This window comes from Rhineura floridana, chromosome 5 (assembly GCF_030035675.1).
Source record: "Rhineura floridana isolate rRhiFlo1 chromosome 5, rRhiFlo1.hap2, whole genome shotgun sequence".
Taxonomy (NCBI): Eukaryota; Metazoa; Chordata; class Lepidosauria; order Squamata; family Rhineuridae; genus Rhineura; species Rhineura floridana.
Window position 1 is genome coordinate 158,252,012 of NC_084484.1, and position 21,633 is coordinate 158,273,644.

Below are 21,633 nucleotides of genomic sequence, written 5' to 3' on the forward strand. Positions count from 1 at the left end.
TTTAAGTGTTAGTAATATAAAAGGATGCTGGGATACGATGCCTATACAGCATCATAAACCTTTTCAGATCACAACGTTTTTTAATCATGGAAACATCAATAGAATGTTTTCGCCTTCACAATTCTAACATGATGCTCAAGAGAGTTCAGTGAATGCAAAGACATTTCCCTACTTTGTGATCCTGGAATGGGGATGGGGGGAAGGAATATGATTCTATGAATAGATGTGCCAGCTATTTAAAGCAGGGAGGGGGCGGGGAAATCATTTTCAGATCAAGGGTTCCATTGTCTTCTGGGTAACCTTCTGTGGGCCAAATGCCAGTGCTGGACAGGGCCAGAGGCAAAACTGGGCAGATCAAAATGTTACCTTTGTACATTAGGTTAGTTTCCACATGTACTCACACACCTTTCTATGTTCGTATCAGACAAGCATTATCAGGATTCAAGGACACATTCCAGCCAGGCAACCACACGAGGTGCGCAGGAGGGTCAGTGAGGAGTGTAGCCTGGGGAGAGTTCCAAAGGCCAGATAACGAGGCCTGGAGGAGTATATCTGGCCCCAGGCCTGTGATTTCCACCCCTGATTTAAAGCAATTTTGCTGTATACCTCACTTTTAAGAGAGAAGCAAAAAGTTGAGTTTCATTTTCAGTTACCAAGACAAGGTCTAGCAATTGTCTAGCACTAGTTTTGAACAGGGAGTTAGTAGTTATTGCCGTTAAACACCTCCCAAATACTTACTGGGAAATTAGTATGCTAAATACTAATTAAGCATGCTAAATACTGGGCTCCTACTGTCCAGTGTGGTGTAGTGGTTAAGGTGTTGGACTACGACCTGAGAGACCAGGGTTCGAATCCCCACGTAGCCATGCCAATCACTGCCTCTCAGCCTCATGAAAACCCTATTCATAAGGATGCCATAAGCCAGAATCGACTTGAGAGCAGTACATTTACATTTTTAATGTGAGGAAGGGCGAGATATATATTTATATATATAAATGAATGAATAAATGAGAATGAAACATTTGGTAAAGTTTAGGTTCAGCCTCAACTGAACCCAAACATTTTTGAAACAATCAAGTCAACCATTTGAAAAACATTCAAGTTAGTGGAATTTCTTTGTTGAGCAGTGCAAATTAACAAAGCAAACAAACTTGGGGAATACCCAGATTCAGGAATATGTGCTACTTCTTGTGCTAAACAAATTAACTTTCCATTCCTGATAGTAGCCTATTTGGCTGCCTGAGTACAGTAAATCAAGTTGTAGAATTTCATTTATAACGTGAGCAAAAGGTGGAAAACCACTTGACTATGTGCAGTTCAGGAAGCCCAAAACAAGCAGCTGACTATAATACATATATAATTGTCAGATGTGAATGGAATAGGGCCCTGATTCCATGTACAGTAGGGCCCCGCTTTACAGTGCTTCGCTTTACAGTGCTTCGCTTTACAGCATTCCGCTAATACAGCGGTTGTGAATTGTAGAAAGGCCCCGCTTTACATCGCTTGTTCCACTTTACAGTGGTTTTTTTGCTGCCGGGTGCCATTTTGGTCAATGTAAGTCAATGGGATCCGCTATACAGTGGTTTTTGCTTTACAGCGGGGGTCCGGAACATAACCCGCTGTATGAGCGGGGCCCTACTGTATTTTAAATGCTAAGTGGCAATTGTTTTTACAAATTCTGTCTTTCATTGGAAGCTTCCATGGTAGCTATTACATTTTAAAAGTTATTCAGCATGAATATTAAAATTAAGCATTTAATATCACAAAACACAGTAACAATAAACACAGCAAAAGAGCAGGAATAAAAAAAGACATGTATGTGGTAGGTAAGCAGAGATTTTGTAACATATTGGTATCTAGCCCATATTGTGCTGTAGACTAGATCACAGTGGCATGCATGTGCAGTTTATACTCTGGTATCAATACCAAATTCAGAAGAGTTTGTATAGTCCTTAGAGGCAGAAATGGCAAATATTTTGCCAGGTAGAAGAAAGAACAGAGAAAGCCACTGATTTCTGCTAATCATTTACAGGTATCAGAATCAGATTCTGAAGTCAGCACAGACAGTATTGCATTGCTCTGTACTTTGAATTATGTCTACTGATATATCAGTTTTTAATTTTATGCAAGTTAAAAAATGAAGACAGGCAGATAAGCCACATATACTTCAAATTCTTCAAGAGATTTACTCCTGATTTGTACAAACCTATTGCTTAATCTACTATTTTTACAACCACAATTTGAATATGCAACTAAAATTGAATTGCAATCTACAGCTGAGTGGTATGCATTGATGGACCCATTTAAAAGCAAGTGGTAAAGTCTTAACTGAAATGGTTTCCCCTAGAGCAGTAAAAACAGGCACCCCAGAAAATACCATGCCAGCCCTGTTCTATTTGAAATGCTGTGCTCAAACCAGAGTGGCTAGCCTTAGAAGATCTAGCATCTAAAACTAGCTAGCTTTTATTCATCCAAAAGCTACCAAATTCCATATCTTCAAATATTTATGTTCCTTTCAATATTTCAATAGCCATTTAGAAAGTGTTAAGATAAAACATCCAACTAGTAAATGACCAGCTACATCATCACATTGTATCTGGAGAACTAAAAATATAATTAGAAGCAACTGACTAGACTTCACTACCTTAAGGAACTACACTTCTCACATGCACATGAATCAGTACTTTTTTAATGATACGCTTGAATGCTTAAATTAAGGCATTTTCATATTCCTCTAACATTAACCTGTGACACGAAAACTCTTTGTGTAGATCTATGGAGATTGTCCTAGGTGAAACAAAGCTTATATTCTGCAATGTTGGTGAAAACCTATAGGTCACTTTATGGCCCACATCTCATTCTTCAGCGAATGGCTATAGAAGCATAACCAAGAAGGCAAATATAGCAATCTACTAAAGAAACAGGTAAAGAGGAAAAAATAGAGGGCAATGTTTGCCTTACTTGAGCCCTGAGAGAATGACAGCAAGAACATCTCCGATAACAATGCCTCTGCCAAAAGGAACTGAACAGGAAGATGGGAGACATGCCTCCATGAACGTGCACGCTGCGCTTGGGGACAGGCTGCCCATGCAAATACCTAGCTCTAGAAAGTTCTGAACAATGATCTGCAGAGGTGCAGAAACCATTTGTGGGACTGCACAGAGGCCCCTAAAAAGTCCTCTTCTTCTCTTCACTTCCCATCCTCCCCCATGCCATAATCACACATTTTGCTTTAGCTACATAGTTTAGAGAGAAGGCCCATCTTAGTTTGGTAAAAAAATCATTATGGGAGACCTAGTGTGAGTGATTTTGTATCCTTTGTGTCCATGTGAGCTTGTGACCGAAGAGGTTGTTGAAAGGAATAGGACAGGAGTCCCCACTCTAACTTGAGCCTTTCTTCCTTGGCAATCTTTTGGACATTTCAATGTGCAAACAGTCTGCATGCTAGTCAATGGAGTGAGACACTTCTGTATGTAACCGAGTGCTTGATTTGGCCTGAGAGGAAGCCTTTGCTGCAACATGAGAAAGCATGGGGGATTTTTGCCTGGGAATCCAAACCAGCCTTAGCCCCACCTTTGACTTGTAGTATTAACTATAACGCAGGGCTCCTGTACAGTATGCAACCCAACGAGCAAATGTAAGGATAAAAAGCAATAGTGTAATTCTGTAATACTGTCTACCTCAAATTCAGCCCATCATGCTATATAGGTTTAGTACTGCTTGACAAGACTGTGTGATTGTTGCAAACTACTCCGAGGCAGAAGTATACCACAGGGCTTTCAAAGCCATAGCTCTTTCCAGACTGCTATATGGAGAATGAACTGCATTTGTTTTGTGCTGTTTTTTAAATCACGATAAATAAGAACTGAGTTAGAAAGAGCAGTAACTCATTTTTGGTGGGTGGACAGATGGCAAACTGATACCTAATCCCAGCTATACTAAAAATATATATTTCTCCATCAGTTCATATGGGCAGGTCTTATTTTTGTCTCTGAGAACATTTATAATAGCTTCTTTGTGCGATTCAGGAAATGACCTATTCAGACAGTAAGATGGGTTCTCTGTACCCTTTTACCTGTCTGTTATTGTGTCCCCCCTTTACAGCCACTCACCATCCACTTCCCCTCCCCGTGGCCTGGTTCACACAACACTAAATCAAGGTTTATTAAACCATAGTTTAGCATTGTTGTGAACCCTGCCCAATAGGTTTTTTTATTGAATTTATATCCAGCCCTTCCTCCCAGAAGGACCTCAGGGCAACAAACAAGTTATAAAACACCAAAAACATCTTCAAAACGTCTTCAAAAACATCTTAAAAATAAAATATCCTAAAAACAATTCCAACACAGATGTACACTGGTTAACTAGGGTGTGTTTACTGCCAACAAACCATGATCTGAAACTGTGGTCTGCTGTTGGCTTACAAACTTTGGTTTGTTTTAACTATGGCTTAGTGTTACATGTGCACCCAGCATCCTTTTTTAACCATGGTTTGGCCACCCCACTCAAAATGCTCACCAAACTACAAAAGCACAAAGCAAGCTGCAAAACAAACCAATACTGGTAGAAGCAAGCCATGACTCAGCATTACGTGCAAACCAAGCCTCTGTATTTCAATATTCCTGAATCCTTATGGGGCTGGTTGTTTTCCTTTTTTTTTTTTTTGGTACTTCTGCAAACCACAGGGTTTCCCAAGTCTGCAAATACATCCCTCTTCACATAGATTCTGCCATTTTGGCCACATAACAGGAGGCAATCTCCCTGAAGTTAAGAAACAATAGAAATAGAAAACAGGTCTCAAAGATCTGAAGCCATTAAGAACAGGAACCATTCATGAATTTAGACCAGGGGTTGAGATAAAGTACATTGGGATCTACTAGCAGAACACTGCTAGCAAAGCACTTGACTTGCAGTACAACAGTAAGGCTGTTTGAATCCATTGTCTATAATTATTCACATGTAGATTTGCACTTTTATAAGCAGGTCATCCTAGTATGGTTCTTGGGGTGTAATAGTTAACCAGCAACACCCCAAGCAAACATTTTCCATCCAACCTTGCTCCCCAGCTGCTATATTGTACCTTACTCAGACTGAAGAACCTAGTAAAAACAAAAGCATATTCCACAAGCCTGAAGTATGCCTAGACAATACAGACATGCAGGTGTACGGCATCTTAATTTCTATGTTTATCTTTCCAGGATAGATGTTCATGACTTGATGTTTGTCAGTCACGTAGTATTGTTCAGACAATGTCTTCCACCACATTGGAATCTGATAAGTCTCTCACCAAGACATACATCAGTATCCAACTCAGAGCAAGCTTGAACTGGACAACTAGGGTGGGAACTTGCCCTCCAAACCTGAAATGATGGGTTTTCAATTCTGGTTTCAAGTGGAAGCACTAGTATTACTTTGCCAACTTGGATATCACAGCAAACTGTGGTTAGACTAGAGCAGCGATTCCCAACGTGGGTGGTAGCACCCCTCTGGGGGGCGTTACAGCCTTTCAGGGGGGCGTTGGCGTGACTACAAACATTAGGGGGCATTTGGGTTCATTAGGGGGGTGTTGACATTTGGCGGTCTGATGCAACAGTTGAAGCATTTAAGTTTAATTTTATTTAATACACAAATCATTAATTTTTAAACTGTTTTGTCCTCATGGAAATAACACTATAATTGTGTTTTAAATTGTTTTTTAAAAGATGTATCTTAAATTGTATTTGTTTTTAGTTACTGTCAACCGCCCAGAGAGCTTTGGCTATGGGGTGGTATACAAGTATAATAAATAAATAAATAAATAAATAAATAAATAAAAATAGTGTGTGCTCTTTAGTAAAGAAATTCTGAATAGCGGCCAGTGTCATATCAAGGAATGGGGATATTAGCCACGCCCCAGCACTAGGTAATGTTCCGATGCTGTCTTGAGGGATGTTGGAACCAATCATGAGAGAGTGTTTGATAAGCTGGGTGTATTGGTGGAGGGCACATTCTTCCAACGGATGAGTGCCGTGTGCAAACGGGTGACGCAGACAGTCAGTTATTCACAGGTTTTCTTCAGGAATGGGACACACTCACTATCCGTTGTTTCTGTGATGTTTAAATGAACTAGTTTAACAAAACAATGCCAGTAAACTGAATGAGTTTGTTGTTAAGTAACACAGATATACTCCAGATATTGTGAAGTTAGCCAAAACTCATCAAGCTCAAGGATCACACTAGTATTTTATAATAAATCTCATTTTATTTACTTTTCTATAACTAAGTATGTATATTAATAAATCATACTACGAATTCAATGTGTAATCTAAGTGCAATAAAAAGGCATGATAAAAACGATCAGTAATAATAACTGAAAATACCTTTTATGCATTACTCATATTTTAAGGGAAGAATAGGAAGCACTGGTATACTTAATCTGAGGGGGGCATTGGGCACAAAAAGATTTTGCAAAGGGGCGTTGGGTTGGAAAAGGTTGGGTAACGCTGGACTAGAGGAAAGCCATAAACAAGAAAGGAGGAAGGGGAGAAGAACAGCACAAATCTACAGCTTTTTCGTAAGCTTTTTCCAGAGAGAAACATACAAGAATTGCTACTCTGGAGAGGACTGACTAGCCCTTCTCAGTAGTGAGATGAGTCCTCCATTAACTAGAACCAAACTGCCATTTATTATCCTGAGGTACTAGCTACTGGTCCGAATTTTTTTTAAAAAAAGCATGCTTCAATGAAAAATCTGTCATTTTAACATTGGAGACTACTATGTTGATTAGAAATGATTTTATATCAGATTTAATATGGAAAGATGGAAAATGTCTTTGGTTTCATAGAACCACTTCAGCCGTTCACTGCAGTTTCAAGTGCAGCACAGAATGTTTAGAGCAGGGATGGGGAACATTTTTGGCTCTGGTGGCCAGATCTTTATCTGATCCCACCTCACAGGTCAACTTTGACAGGTGGGTGGAGGCAACACACATATCAATCATATGACATCAATACATTTGTTTTGCCTACCTGTGAAAATCCCTTGCATGAGGTTCCCAAGCTTAGGAATCATATCACAAGAGGTGTTGCCAGCTCTATGCTTTTGAAGCCACCCCGTGCTTCTCCTTTCCACACACATGATGTCAGAGGTGGAAAGCAGCCACAAAAGGATGAACTTCCTTGTGCTTCTCCTTTCCATCCTCAATGTTAGATGCAGAAAATGAGAAGTGTGGGGTGGCTTTAAAGAGCAGCACTGGAAGGGAGAAACAGTTTAGGGTGTCAGAGAGCATTTAAAAATATTTAATATTGGCTCAAAGACTATGTCATTATGGAAGAATGAACCTCAGTGTTAGAGGTCATAAATATTGTAGTATAAATTCAGTGTGTTCCAGTGGACAAATAAAACTGCATTTGACACCTATAAGATATAGGTATAAACTCCTGTTCAACCATGGCCTGAAGACTATTAAATGCCCATGTGGAAGGCCGCAGCTTCCCAGTGTACATCCACACAAGAAATTTGTGCACGGAATTGTTGTGTTAAAATCTACAAGCACATTTTCTGTCAATTTCTACACAAAACACATATGCAGAAGCTCAGTAATGGTAATCAAAGTGTCTTTAATTGGGTGACAATGCACACCCAGCTTTAAATGCCTACAATGTAGGAGTACTAGAGATGTACTTCAAACAATGCAAAGCAGTTTATACATTAAGCTCTATAAAAACAAGCAACAAGGCCGTCTTCACTTCCTCTTGAGCTTACCTTCTAAGAGTATGAAAACACCAGACACTTATAGTGGTGTCTGCAACATTTCCAGGAAACCTCTTTTGACCAGAGCTGCATTTGTCAGAGGACAGAGACACACTTCCGTGTTGGTTCCAGTGTGTCCCTGCCTCTCTTTTTTCAAAATGGGGCACATGATGCTAGTCAAACTCCACCTTTTTTACTCTTAAAACCTCATCAGATCAACTCCAGTGTTGTTGTTTTTTTAAATTCAGCTTTAGGGAGGTTTTGCAACTGATTGGTAGATCAACTCCTTTGTCTTCCAGGTATGGCCAATGGAAACACTTTGCTGTAGGGCTAAGGGAGAGACAGCTTTGCTGTGGGCACTCCTGAAAAGTCTGAAGGCAGCAGTGGGGAAGGGAATTTGGCCAGCAGAGAGCAGTGTCGCTTCAAAACACAGAAAGAAAAATCATTCTGGCTGCTTTTGAAACGACTAGTGTGTCCACAGCCTTACATGTCTGCAATCAGAGATCATCAGGCGCAAAATACAGAACTTTGAGAAACTCAACTTTCATCAGTTTTAAATCCTCAGTGAGAGACAAGCACTGCTTGACTGGTGAAACCTCAGGAGCAAAAATGGAGCCAAGCAGAAATTTCTAATTTCTGGTTTTCAGGTCTTTGGAGGTCTTTGCCCCTCTCAAAAACTACCAGAAGAATAATTCCTAAATGCCATTGTGCATTTTGTTTTACATGCATAGGCAAACGTCTGCATTTCTTTTTGGCACATATTATATTCCACTCTGTTTGCAGTCTTCTACTTTTTGGTTTTTATGTTTTAGTGTTTTGTTTTGTTTTTTGTAAACTGCTTATAAGTTCTGTTTACAATCAAACAGAATATTAATTTTCTTAAATAAATGGATCCTTGCCCTTTCTTCAGGGACCAAAGTTGTATTCTCCCCCCCATTGTCCCTTGCTACTTATTTGCCAATTTGTTCTACTTCTCCCCTTGATTATTGTGGGTTTTTTAATCCACCAAACTTGTACCTATGCCCAAAATTGCACCTGCTTCTTTTCTTACAAAAATTAGGTTTGTTTAAGGTTTTTCTTTTTTCCTCTTAACAGAATATGATTTGGACATTTTTCATTAACTTTTTATTCATGTGGCAAAAATGAAGTTATATTTTCACCCTTCTAGAACCCACAGATACTTTCAAAGACGCAGTAAAAATCTAGATACTCCACATGTTCATACTACACATCAAGCATGTCAAGTGTTTTGGGGAACAGCCAGGCTCAGTGGTACAGCAGCTGCTTTGCTTGCAAAAGGTCCCAGATTCAATCCCCAGCATAGCTGAGAGAGACCCCTGGCTGAATCCCTGGAGAGCCATTGCTAGTCAGTCCTGAACTAGATGGACCAATGGTCTGACTTGATTTAAGACAGCTTCCTCTGCCTTAACTAGCAACATAGTGGCCTGGTGCAAGCTAAATGCTGTCCAACTGCCAACTATGGCTTGATGATTAGAAATACTCTGTGGAATACTTTTGATTCTCTTCTTAAAGTATTCTCTCCCCCTTTCATTTTTGGAATTAACTAAGCATTAAGATTATACATCTGCAGCAATGTTTTCACAAACCACAGGTAGCCAAGACCAGTTTGCAAACCGACCACAGCTTTAAATGAGGATTTATGACATTCATGAAAATATCAGTGCAGGCATAACACTAACAAGTTATGCAATATTTAAATATAACTAGTAATTATCTCAAGAATGGTATTAACAGCCAAAGCTAGCCATGAAATGTTTACAAATGTTGTGTATTATAGTATTTGTTAGCCATTCATCTCACAGAAGTGACCCAAAGCAACTTACATTAAAATCAGTTAAAACAAGCACCATCAATAAAAACCTAAATACACTTCTTTACACTAAAACCAATTAAAAAACAAACGGGCTTCCCCCAGGCACCTGGTTGGCCACTGTGAGAACAGGATGCTGGACTAGATGGGCCACTGGCCTGATCCAGCAGGCTCTTCTTATGTTCTTATAATCAATATAAACAAATAAAAGGCACTGTGTATGTGGTACAAGTGTAGGATATATATGTACTTGTGTAGACACAAATCATAGTTCTTGAGAAACAGCAGTCTGGTGCCAAGGTCTACCTCTGCCCTATGTAGTAGAAAAAGTCAACTGCCCATGCCAAACAATATGGACATAATTAAAGCTGAACTACATGTTACAAAGGGAAAAGAACCTCAGTACTAGACTGTCACCTTTTGTGACACACCTAATTACAAGATTTCTATGTACACTTGTGAACATAAACAAGTACTTCGCCAGTCAGAAAAGATATCCTATCCCGTCTAGTGACACACATCTGTGGGAAGAGACAACCCTTACTCAAAAAGTGCCCCAAACCTGGCCAATTTCCAAAAGAAGCCCCACTGAACCTTTCTGGTGATGCCAGATCAACTGAATAAAAGGTCTGCTGACAAGCTGATTTTGCTAAAAGCATCCAGGCATTCCTCTCTGCTTACCATCCACAATCCAGTCATTAATGAACAAAATTATCTACTTTACATGGTTGCAGAAAGGTTGTCTTTATCAAAAGATGACTAAAGTCACTAAGTTCAACATTCTTATCCTGAGCAGGGTAGACAGTTTTTTAAAAAATTCGAATTGTTTTATTTTAAGATGTTCATTTTTCATTTTAAAAATCTGGTTTACTACGAACTTGCAACAGATCATATATTGTATTTATTACTGTGGGCTTTCTACTAGACACAGTAATAATAAAGCCATCACAAGCACTATGACTCATGAGACACCATTCAGGATTGACTGCTCCTGCCTCAGTTATCCTATTTTTGTTTATATCCTCTCAAACACTTGAGCTCTGAAACATATACTCAACTACTGAAATACGTTTTTATCCTCTACTAAACCAAACAAGAAAGATATTTTCCTTTAATTTCACAGAGAAGCATTATTCTACCCAGTAACTACCAATCCCTTCTGGAAGGTTGTACTATAGGAATGTATAGCCTTATCCCATATTCACTCATCAGCAAGTCCCATCAAGTCACTGGGCCATACTCTCTGCATGCAGACAACAACAACAACAACAAAAATAAATTGTCTCCTCACCTTGGTCTCCAATCAGGTATAATTCTGTAGCGCAAAAGGTATGTGGGCTGCATGGTCAAAGGTTAATATTGCTTTAATTGTTATAGCAACCAGTTACTATGCACACTTGTTCAGTAAACAAATTACGGTATGGAAAACTTTATTTAAATAGCCTTGATTAAATTATCTTTCCAAATCCTGATTTGGAAAGTTGTGCCCGTATTTTTTTAAAAAAAGAAAAAAGAATCTGCAATGTAATTGGTATTATTATTATTCCATTCTTAGGAGAAACATCTATTATAAAGGTACAACCTACCAGGGTTATGATGAGTCGCAGATTCCCCATTCTGAAAGACATCTCCAGCTACGTTCATTCTACCAGGATTGAAAGGTCCTACACCAGTCTTGGTCTGTGAAGTTAAAGATGGGGTGTACGTTTGTATGTTAACACCAAAATTACTTGACTGCTGTCCGTTAGATACATCTCCCAAGTTGGTATTCTGTAGTGATGTTACATGTGTAATCATTAAGTTCATGTCAGGCCCTTCAGTATTTTCTAAACGGCCAACACTCACAGAGCTCATACCTCTTTCTAATGTAGTAACATTAGCAATCTGAATTTCAGAGTCTGGTTCTGTGGTTATACCACTATTACCTATTCCTGCATTTACCTTACTTCTTGAAAAACTGGGTGTTGAGAATTCCATCTCATTGGCTCTGTTTTTAGACTCTGGAAATCTTCGTTCACTGAAACTGGAGTCATTTCTCTCTTGCCCCTGATTGGTTTCTGTATCTTCTTCATCATCAATAATAATAGTTTCAGTTATACTTCCCTTTTGAGAGCTCAGGTCTTTTGATGGAGCCACAACTTTGGAGTCATTTCCATGACGCTCTTCATTACTAGATGAACTGAAAGCAACATTTCTATGATCTGTTATCGACCCTGCAGAAATCTGTGGAGGTTGTACAGGTTCAACAAATACAACATCGTCGTCATCTTCTATGGAAGTACTCTGGAACTTAGATTTAGAAACCAGAGAATTAGATGGACCTCCAAAAGAGCTTCCTACATTGGCTAGGCCAGTTGCCATTGTGGTAGGCCCCAATAACCCAGACGAATGTTCAGACAGCGCCAGTTTTCAGACACCTTGTGGACCTTCCGGAAAAACTGTTATAAAAGAAAAGCAGTTTTACTATATCACAATTTCCTGGCTGTTACATTTTAAACATGTATTCACACAAGAGCAAGAGACCAAAAGTTATGCATTACATCCAAATTTGAGAAACAATTCTAAATGTAGCTAGTTCTGAACTAACCAAACTCAGAATAAACCACCATTTCCCAAATTTGGATGTAAAAGGACATTGGTTATTCAAAATCAAAAGTGGAAGTTTTCAATTTCCTGCCCTCACATGCAGATGGAGGGGGAGGTGCAAACCCAAGGTTTAATATGACTTATTTTCATAACGTTAAACTTCTGAAGGATGTCACAAACACAAAATGGGGCAAGGTTCCTCTGTTTAATCATGTGGTAATTTGCAATTCAAATTTAAGCTCAAATTAAGTATGCAGGCCTCAACATTTCTCAGGACGCTAAAAAAAGCAAGACTCAATCTAGATCTAAGCATCAGATTGAGATATAAAAAGGGGGGCTCATGACTCAAGGCAAACACACTCAAAATCCAGAGGGATAGCCACATAAAATTTGTTACAAACATCAAATACTCTTAAGTTGCTGCAGGTCATTAGATCTATCTCCCAAGTTAGTATTTTTAATGGTGTTAACCTGTGTTCGTGTCATGCCTTTCTGTATTTTCTGAACAGCCAAACCTCACAGAGCTCATATCTTTCTAATGTAGTAACATTAGCAATTTGAATTTCAGAGTCTGGTTATGTGGTGATACCACTATTACCTATTACAAACTAATTATGGCATTAGCTTTCATAGACAAGGGTTGATTTATCTTTTAATAAATAGCTCAAAGGGATATCCATTTCAAACCTACACAAATACTTTGATAAGAGATGTTTTGAACATTGTTTATAAACAAGGTGAAATGTTAAGTCTAAACTAAGATATAAAGCGGTAATATTTATTATTTCAATTTATATACCGCCCTTAGCAGAATAGCTCCCTCATTAGGAAGTGTTAGGAGAATAAGAAAACTTGTCTGAATTCCAGTGCCTATGTAAGAACACAAGAAGAGTCCCAATGGATCAGGCCAATGGCCCTTGTAGTCCAGCATCCTGTTCTCACAGTGACCAATCAGATGTCTATGAGAAGCCCACAATCAGGAACTGAGTGCCAACAGTATGATCCCCTCTTGTGGTTTCCAGCAACTGGTATTTAGAAGCATACTGCTTCCCACAGTGGAGACAGAACATAGCCATCAATGGTTAGTAGCCACTGATAGTCTTACCCGCCATGAATTTGTCTAAACCTCTTTGGTGATCATTACTGCCTCTTGTGGGGCTAGAAAAGCTACTGAGAACTGAACTGGGGAATTTCTAGTCTTAAGCATTAAACATATTAAGCACCACAGAAGAGACAATTCTGAGACATTCAATGTGATTTGGCAACAATTTCTCTAACAGTTCTTAAATGAACATTAATCTCGTTTCATTCTCCCCCATATGCAAGGTTGCCCTTTTCATCTGCATTGTATTTTATTTTGCCATTTGTTTATACTTCTGTCTCCTTTTTAAATCAATTATACTCACTTTGGGGGTAATGGCTTTGCTCTATTCTTATGTATATACTGTTGAAATTGTAATTCTATTCATTACCAATATAATGTTGAACAAAAAGAGAAAAATTAGCACTGGAATTTCAGTTAGCTACCTTTAGAGTAAATTAGCTCAAAAATAAAAAATTACAAAAAGCAGTACTTGCACTAAAGAAATCACTTAATGTTCAATCATATTTTGAGCACAAAAACTCCCCACCAAGATTTTGGTTGCCCTTTTAAGCCCTGTCATTTGGGTTTGCTTTTAAAAGGAGCGAGCAACAGAAATGTTCACAATATTTCTTAACGTGGAACACATTATAGATTTTATAATGGTATTAAGATACTTGTTACTGTATTTTGCTACTAACTCTCAACAGTGAGTTTTCCTTCTTTCCTACTAGAGACACAAATTAACTTTAGTGACCTTTCCTCCACACTCATTCCCTTGCAAAAAAAAAAAACACCCCACATCATTTCCCTAGGTGATTACAGCCAGTTTGAACCACATCTGTGTATATTTTTCTCTCCCAGAGGACATTTACATTAAATTGTATCTGCCATCTTGTAGCCCATTCACCTAATCCTTTTGCAGCAATTTACAGTCTGCTTGGAATTCCACCATCCTGAATTCTACTTCTGAAGAGAATTATGTATTATGTTCCCAGACACTTACCCATTCAAGAGTATGCAGCAGTATGTTAAGCCTAAGAAGTTGTTCCAATGCTTTGTCTATGCTGGAAACTTGGTTCTCTCTTCTAGAGAGACTGGAGATCTCCAATTGAAAATATGTATCCTGAAACAGATTTAATCCATGTTAAGAATGCATTATTCATAACACACACAATATATCAGGCCTAAGCCAAAAACTCTCTCTAACCCAGACTGCAATCCAATACACACATACCTAGGGGTAAGTCCCACTGAACCCAATGCATCTTTCTTCTGAGTAGACATGTTTTGGATTGCAGGCCGTCATTTAAAATTCCTGAAGTTCCATACAATCACGTAATGTGTCATGTTCACTAAAGCAAATGGAAATGTAATACTTGACAAAACTCAAGTAACACACACGGCTGAAATATTATTATTTAGTTTGTTGCACTGTATCACAATTAGGAAATAACTGTGGAATCCCAACAGGCGTAGAAAGAAAACATGATAGAATGTTTACAAATGACTGCAGACTATATTTACCATTTCAAACAATATTTTCCAAAGCAGATATATTAAGGTGTACTAGAAAAGTTGAGAGCACACTAATATTAATGTATAATGCGTCAAAGAGCAGTACTAAAATATGGCTAGTTCTTGTTCCCTTATAATTCCCCAGAGATGAATTTTCCAGACTGTGAATTGGGAAGATCTCCACTAACCAAAAATCAGAAAATGTCTCCAATTTGAAGCTATTCCCACTGTTGGACTCTTTAAAAATGGATGCTACATTTTTTTTCAGGTGCTATGAGCTGAATATGAAGCTGTGGTTTTCTTTATCTGAGGAGAAAAGGGGGGCATAAATTAAGGGTGTTTTTTTTTAAACCACCATTAATATCTGCATCTGTTAAATAGCTACATCTGTTTAAAGATCTTATTGCAGGATAAAAGAAAGAGTAAGGATCTACTTTGGCCACAGGTATTGAGCAAAGATGGCAAAATCATAAAGTATGCCCTGTCTTTAACCTAGTAGTAGCTAGGGTTAGGTGAATTCTGTAAATAAAAACACTCCTTAAAGGTTTTCACTTCTTCAAAGCACTTCAATCCACTGTGGTCTGTAGTTAAACAAAAACTCATCTAGTGCAATATACGCAGATTGCTACGCAACTCCAAAACAAAAGAAATAGCTTATTGGTCAAAAATAAGTTAACTATGTACGCCCTGGGGAAGGGTGGGATATAAATCTAATAAATATTTTGTACTATTATCAAACTTTCACCAGCCTACCCACATTCACATGGTTTTGAGTAGCTAACTAAGAGTTTCAGTTTTCTCTCACATCCCCAATTTTTTAAAGCCCATTCTCTTTAGCGGAAGCTACAGCTGCATTAGAGCGAGAGCAAACAAAGCATTCTGTGAAGTTCTCTGTGAGCAGCAAGTTCTCTTTTCTTCTCCTGCGTAATGCAGCTTTACGCCAAATAAGTAAATGAAGTTACAAGCAAGATTTGTCTTTCACCGTTCCTTTCTACTATCACTCTAGGAAACACTATTTTCAATGTCACTATTCTTGAATACAAATTTAGCTGGATGCAGGTTTGCTCCATATACATTCATTTCAAGACTCAAATAGTATGCTCACATTACAGTGATGGCACAGTTAGACAGCCAGCTATCACAGTCACCTATTTAGGTTGCTGCAAGAACCATATGCAGTGTTCGGAACTATTTTTTTCAAAACACATACCAGAAGTTCGCTCCAATAGATTTTCCTACACTAAAAGCACATTACAATAAAGTGTGCCAAACATTTGTACCAAGGCATTCTTAAGATTTGCTCATGAAACACAACAGGGGCCAACTGCTTTTAGGTTATTTTTCTAGATACTGCCTCCATCATTTTCCCAAAAGAAAAGAATACACAGAAATGGGACACTGCACTATCATTCACTATTTTACCCAATTGGGAATTTATGTAGACAAGAAAACTGCCAAAATAGTGATGAGATACACTGATACAACCTTCAACTCCAAAATATTGGTAGTACCAGCAAAATGATGGATTGATCCCATAAAGGAAGACACAGACCTGAACTTACAAGATCTGAACAGGGTGGTTTATAACAGATACTACTGGAGGTCACCGAATTCATAGGGTTGCCATAAGTCGTAATCAACTTGAAGGCACATAACAACAACCAGCAAAACAAGGTAAGACCTAGGTGCCTTCACCTTCAAAAACATTAAAAAAAGGAAGTACCAATTATTATGTTATCCTGCTACATCGATTCTTTGCATTTAGTATAATCCCAGGTCACAGAAGCAACAAGAAAGATCACAAAAAATATAATCAACCAGATGTGGCAGCTAATAGGCATAAATGTTTTGCTCAAAAAGTGCTTAAAACAACACAACTATTAAACCATAGTTTGTGCAGTGCTGACGGTATCTGCACACAGGCCAGTCCAACCAAATTTGAAAAAGACAAACAACACTGTGTAGTGTCAAGTTTGTAGCCATATCCAGCACAGAAAGGTTGAGACAGTGGTGTTGTTTCTTCAAGTTTCGTAGCTTGCAGGACCAACTGTATGTTGGGGCTGGGATGGAAAGATTTTGCTAAATCCAACACACTTTCAAGTTTCCACCTGAATACCTCCTGGCTTTCAGTGAAGTGAGTGATAGTAGCAGCAACATTTGTACTCAGGACAGGCAGCTCAGTAGCCAGCCAGCCCACCCATAACCCTGCCTTACACAGTACCACCATGTAAGTTTCAGTTGCCCATGAAGAGACAGGACTTTTTGTGAAGACTGCTTGCTTGCTGACTGCCCCTGTGGTCCTACTAAACTGCCACTGCAACAGCTAATTCCATTGCAGCAGAGAGGAAAATTAGTGATTTGAGAGAGAGAATGTCTCTGCCATGTTCTGTATATGTATAGTTGAAAATTAAACCAGTGTGTGTGCATGTATCAGTGCTCAGTAGTATATCTGTACAACTGGGTGTATATGACCACAGATTTTTGCCTTGTACCTGTCTGGTTTGCACTGAAGGAAAGAAAAGGGGAGGTAACATGTTTATACTTATCTACCTGTATCTCAGTAAAAAAGCAGCCTGCAGGTTTACATTCATAGATTCCAATCCTGTGCAAGTTCAGAAGTCAGTTCTATGCATAACAGAGCTTATCCCCTGGTAAACACTCATAAGACCTTATTTCTTTATTACCATAATTACTTTTGAGAAGGACATGACAAAAGGTGAATTAATCTCAAACATGCTGAAGAGTAATGCTTTTTATTAGCAAGGGTTTTATAAATACATGACTTTTGAGATTGTGTTTTTTTTATAAGTTTTAAGCATGGTTTATTGTTGTGCTATCTTTCTGTAGAAAAGCCTCTTATGAAGGCCTTTTTGGGTAGAAACACATTAGAAGTATCTCCCTTCAGCATCTTTGAGATTGATTGTCTTTGTCATAGCTGCTGGATGCTTCCTGGGTTTTGTGTGTAATTTTGAAGAGAAGTAAAGAGATTCACTGGGTTTAATGCTTCTTTTAGCCCTAATGTCACATAGTTGTAAAAGGGGACTGGTATTGCTGCCATGTGAAAGACTTGGCTAGTAGTGTCAAGTTTGGCTCATTGTCTTCAGTTATCTGTTTTGCATTGTTACCTGCCTTGGATTAACAAATTGTCTTTGTTTTAGCTTTACCACACACCCCAAAAATTCAGTATTTTCTGTCACTTCAAGATTCCACATGTTGTACATGTGACTTGTAATGTGTACAGTTGGGCTCACAAACTGAAGTTTGGCCTTTATGCATGTGAGAGTTTTGTCCTGCAAAGTAATGTGTTGCTGTGCTGCAGCCTTTTAAGTGTGGATTGTACCGATTGGTGGCAGGATACTTAAGTCCATGCAATGGCTATACGTAAGAGCATTTTCTGTGGGCTCCATCTCCTAATCCACAAAGTTTAACCCTCCCTAAACTGCCATTCTGTGACTGTAAAAACCATCTCTGGTTAAAAAAAAAAGGTAAAATTGGGTGCTGCAAGCCTCATGTCAGCCCACCTGCCTTGAAGTATACAAACTTAAAATGTTTTCATAAGCAAGTCACAAAAAGTTTATTGTAAATTTACGAGAGCAAAAACCAACCAACATACTGAGTAAGATCTTGAAATAAAAGTGCAGGGATAAAGTTGTAATAAGAGAATTCAAAGCTTCAACAACTTATGTGTTAAATTTTCATGTTCAACAAGCCTTTCAAACTTAATAATTATTTGATTAAAAAGTATCCACTTTTGCACTGTGGCCAGTGGGACAATTGTACAATTTTAAAATTAGAAAGCAGCATTCGCCATATGTTATAAGTGATGACCAAACAGATCAACATTTTTTGGAATGACTATAGAGCCAAGCTAAAATGTTGAAGGGACATCAAATGTTTCAAAGCACAATTCAAAAACCTTCCTGTGGCTGGAGATTTAATTTCTGCTGGAAATAATTCTGTCAAATATACATATATTTCCAACAAAACTGCAGATACTTATTGACAGAACTTTTTATACCTATAGCTACTATGGCTGATATCTAATGACACTAAGTTTCAAAAAGTCAGAGTGATATGGTACAGTGATTCCCCAACCTTTCCCCCCCCATGAACCATTTGAGTGGGACTTGGTGGAAGATTTAATTATTTTTCTGCCTATTGTAGCAATTGTAATGTACTGTTTTATACTGTATGATTTTTAATTGTATTTTTACAGACACACCATGGAACACCTAATTGAGTGGTCTGTGAACCAGTTTAGGAACTCCTGTTACAGTACAAAGAATATTGAATCTAACCTAGTCTCCAAATCCGGGCTCAGCCATGAAACTAACTAGACAACCATGGGTCAGTCACTATCCCTATGCCTGAACTACCTCACAGGACTGTTGTGATGACAGAATGGAATATAGGTATACCTTATGCCACATCAGATTATTTGTCCATTTCAGCTAGCTGTTCTCCAGTCTCATGGGAGAGGTCTTTCACATCTCCTACTTCCTGACCCTTTTTAATTGGAGACGCCAGAGACTGAACTTGGAGCTTTCTGCATTCAAAATATGTGCCCACCAATTAGCTATGCATAAAGTCCTTGAAGAATCAGTGGGATAAAAATTTAATAAATAATGAATTTCACTGGTAAATTCTAAGTTATTCATTGACAGAAAAACAAAACCTTTGTTCTGTTTCATTACAGCAGTACTTTCAAAGCATAAAAGAACATCTGATCACCAGCTACCTCATGTATCACTATAGTCCTATCCACCCATATTATTATTTGCAAGTGATAATTCCTAAGTTTAGAATTTAATTACCTAATGATACAGAAGGCAAACCCAGCTAGAAATAGCCCTTTTTTTAAAAAAAGAAAAAATACTTTCAGGCAAATAGATAACTTCTATATCACAATACAAACATATCAACCAAACTGTCTAGGACATTTCCAACATAACCTTAAGCACCTCTATAAACCAGTTTCTGTCTTTTAACTATTTATATATCACGTTTCAATGAGAAGTTCTCAAAGTGGATTACAAACATGTTTTGAAAAAGTCATCTGCAGGGGCCACTGTCATCCATTCAACTTTTTAGGAGCTGTAACTGAACAGGATCAAATAGATAGCTATACTCCCATTCCTGAAAAGATGCAGGAAATATCATTTCCACATAAAAACTCTACACAGAAATTTTGTGTAGAAACACATCCTGCTGTGTTTGCTTTTAATACCCTATCTGCAAACTTCAAATGTTGCATCAGAAATGGCCCTAAAACTGAGCAGCAAAACACAAGGCTTTCCCCCATGAGCTACTTTTGAGGATATAACACAAAGTTATTTCATCTTAAGGATCCATATTCATCTAATTATCTATCCAGTATCTCATCCAGCTAATAATTTTATACAGTCAGCTCTTTATACTTGAAAACTATTCCTACTGGGAATTTCCCCCTCTAAAGTAACAATGTATCTTAAAACTACATGAAGTGCTTTTTGGTGTTACCAACTACATTTAAAACAAAAATTCTAGTAAAATCAAATGAACCAAAGCTATTAAGTCACAAGACATTTACAATATAAGTACATTTGTACTATCCAATTAATTCTGTCTACTCAGAAGTCTGAGAGAGTTCAATTTGGCTGTCTGCCAGGGAAGGAGGTTGATGATTTCAGCCTTGATGTCCTAGTACTGTTTAGAATCATAGAGCTGGAAGGGCCTTGTAGGCCATCGAGTCCAACCCCCTGCTCACAGCAGGAAATCCACAGCTAGAGCATCTCCCGCAGATAGCTGTCCAGCCTCTGCTTGAAGACATCCAGCGAAGGGGATCCCACCACCTCCCTAGGCAGTCGGTTCCATTGACGAACTGCCCTTACTGTCAAGAAGTTCCTTCTAATGTCCAATCTGAATCTACGCTCCTGCAACTTAAAACCATTAGACCTAGTCCTACCCTCTGGGGCAGCACAGAACAAATCTGTATCCTCCTCTATGTGACAGCCCTTCAGGTACTTAAAGAGTGCAATCATGTCACCCCTCAGCCTTCTCTTCACCAGACTGAACATGCCAAGTTCCTTCAACCGATCCTCATAAGACTTGTTCTCCATACCGGCTATCATCCTCGTCGCCCCCTTCTGAACCCACTCTAACTTATCTATATCTTTCTTAAAATGAGGCGCCCAGAACTGAACGCAGTATTCCAGATGAGGCCTAACTAATGCAGAATATAGTGGGACTATTACTTCCCTCGACCTGGAAACTATAGCTCTGTTTATGCAGCCCAAAACTGCGTTTGCCTTTTTTGCCACAGCATCACACTGCTGGGTCATGTTCAACTTGCAATCCACTACAATTCCAAGGTCCCTCTCACATGCACTACTGCTAAGCCGGGTATTTCCCATCCTGTACCCGTGCATTTTGTTTTTGTGGTCTAAATGTAGAATCTTGCATTTGTCTTTATTGAATTTCATTTTATTAATTTCAGCCCAATTTCCTAGTCTATCCAGGTCCCTTTGGATTTTATTCCTGTCTTCCATTGTGTTAGCTATCCCTCCCAGTTTCGTATCATCCGAAAACTTCATAAGGCTTCCCTCCACCCCGTCATCTAAGTCATTGATAAAAATGTTGAAGAGTATCGGCCCCAGGACAGAGCCCTGTGGCACTCCACTCGAAACTTCCTTCCAGTCCGAAGCAGAGCCACCGACGACCTGGTTTACTTGCATATCCCACTGATATCAATGAGACTTAGGCCTAGGTTTCATAAGGCAGTCCAGAGAAACTGATGGTGTGTGTGCAACTGTACCAATTCCTGCAATGGTAATTCTCTTTTAAAATATACCACTAAATGAGAATATCTGTTTATTTACCACCCATGTGAAGATGATAGGTCACACAC

The 21,633-nt window shown here is 38.6% G+C and overlaps 1 protein-coding gene across 7 annotated transcripts in view; it reads right to left on the minus strand.

Annotated features, from left to right (window-relative positions):
• The window catches only part of ZMYM2 (zinc finger MYM-type containing 2), a 109,167-nt gene that overhangs the window by 84,371 nt on the left and 3,163 nt on the right, over positions 1-21,633 (minus strand). For 4 of the 7 annotated variants that reach the window (XM_061628595.1, XM_061628599.1, XM_061628597.1 and 1 more), the window contains 2 exons: positions 14,236-14,355; positions 11,149-12,000 (listed from right to left, as the gene is read on the minus strand). In XM_061628595.1, coding sequence (XP_061484579.1) covers positions 11,149-11,923 — 775 coding nt within the window. In that variant the 5' untranslated portion in view covers positions 11,924-12,000; positions 14,236-14,355. Of the gene's footprint in view, positions 1-11,148; positions 12,001-14,235; positions 14,356-14,466; positions 14,585-14,935; positions 15,054-21,633 lie in introns of those variants that run through there. The other 3 variants (XM_061628598.1, XM_061628601.1, XM_061628600.1) reach the window with 3 other exon arrangements.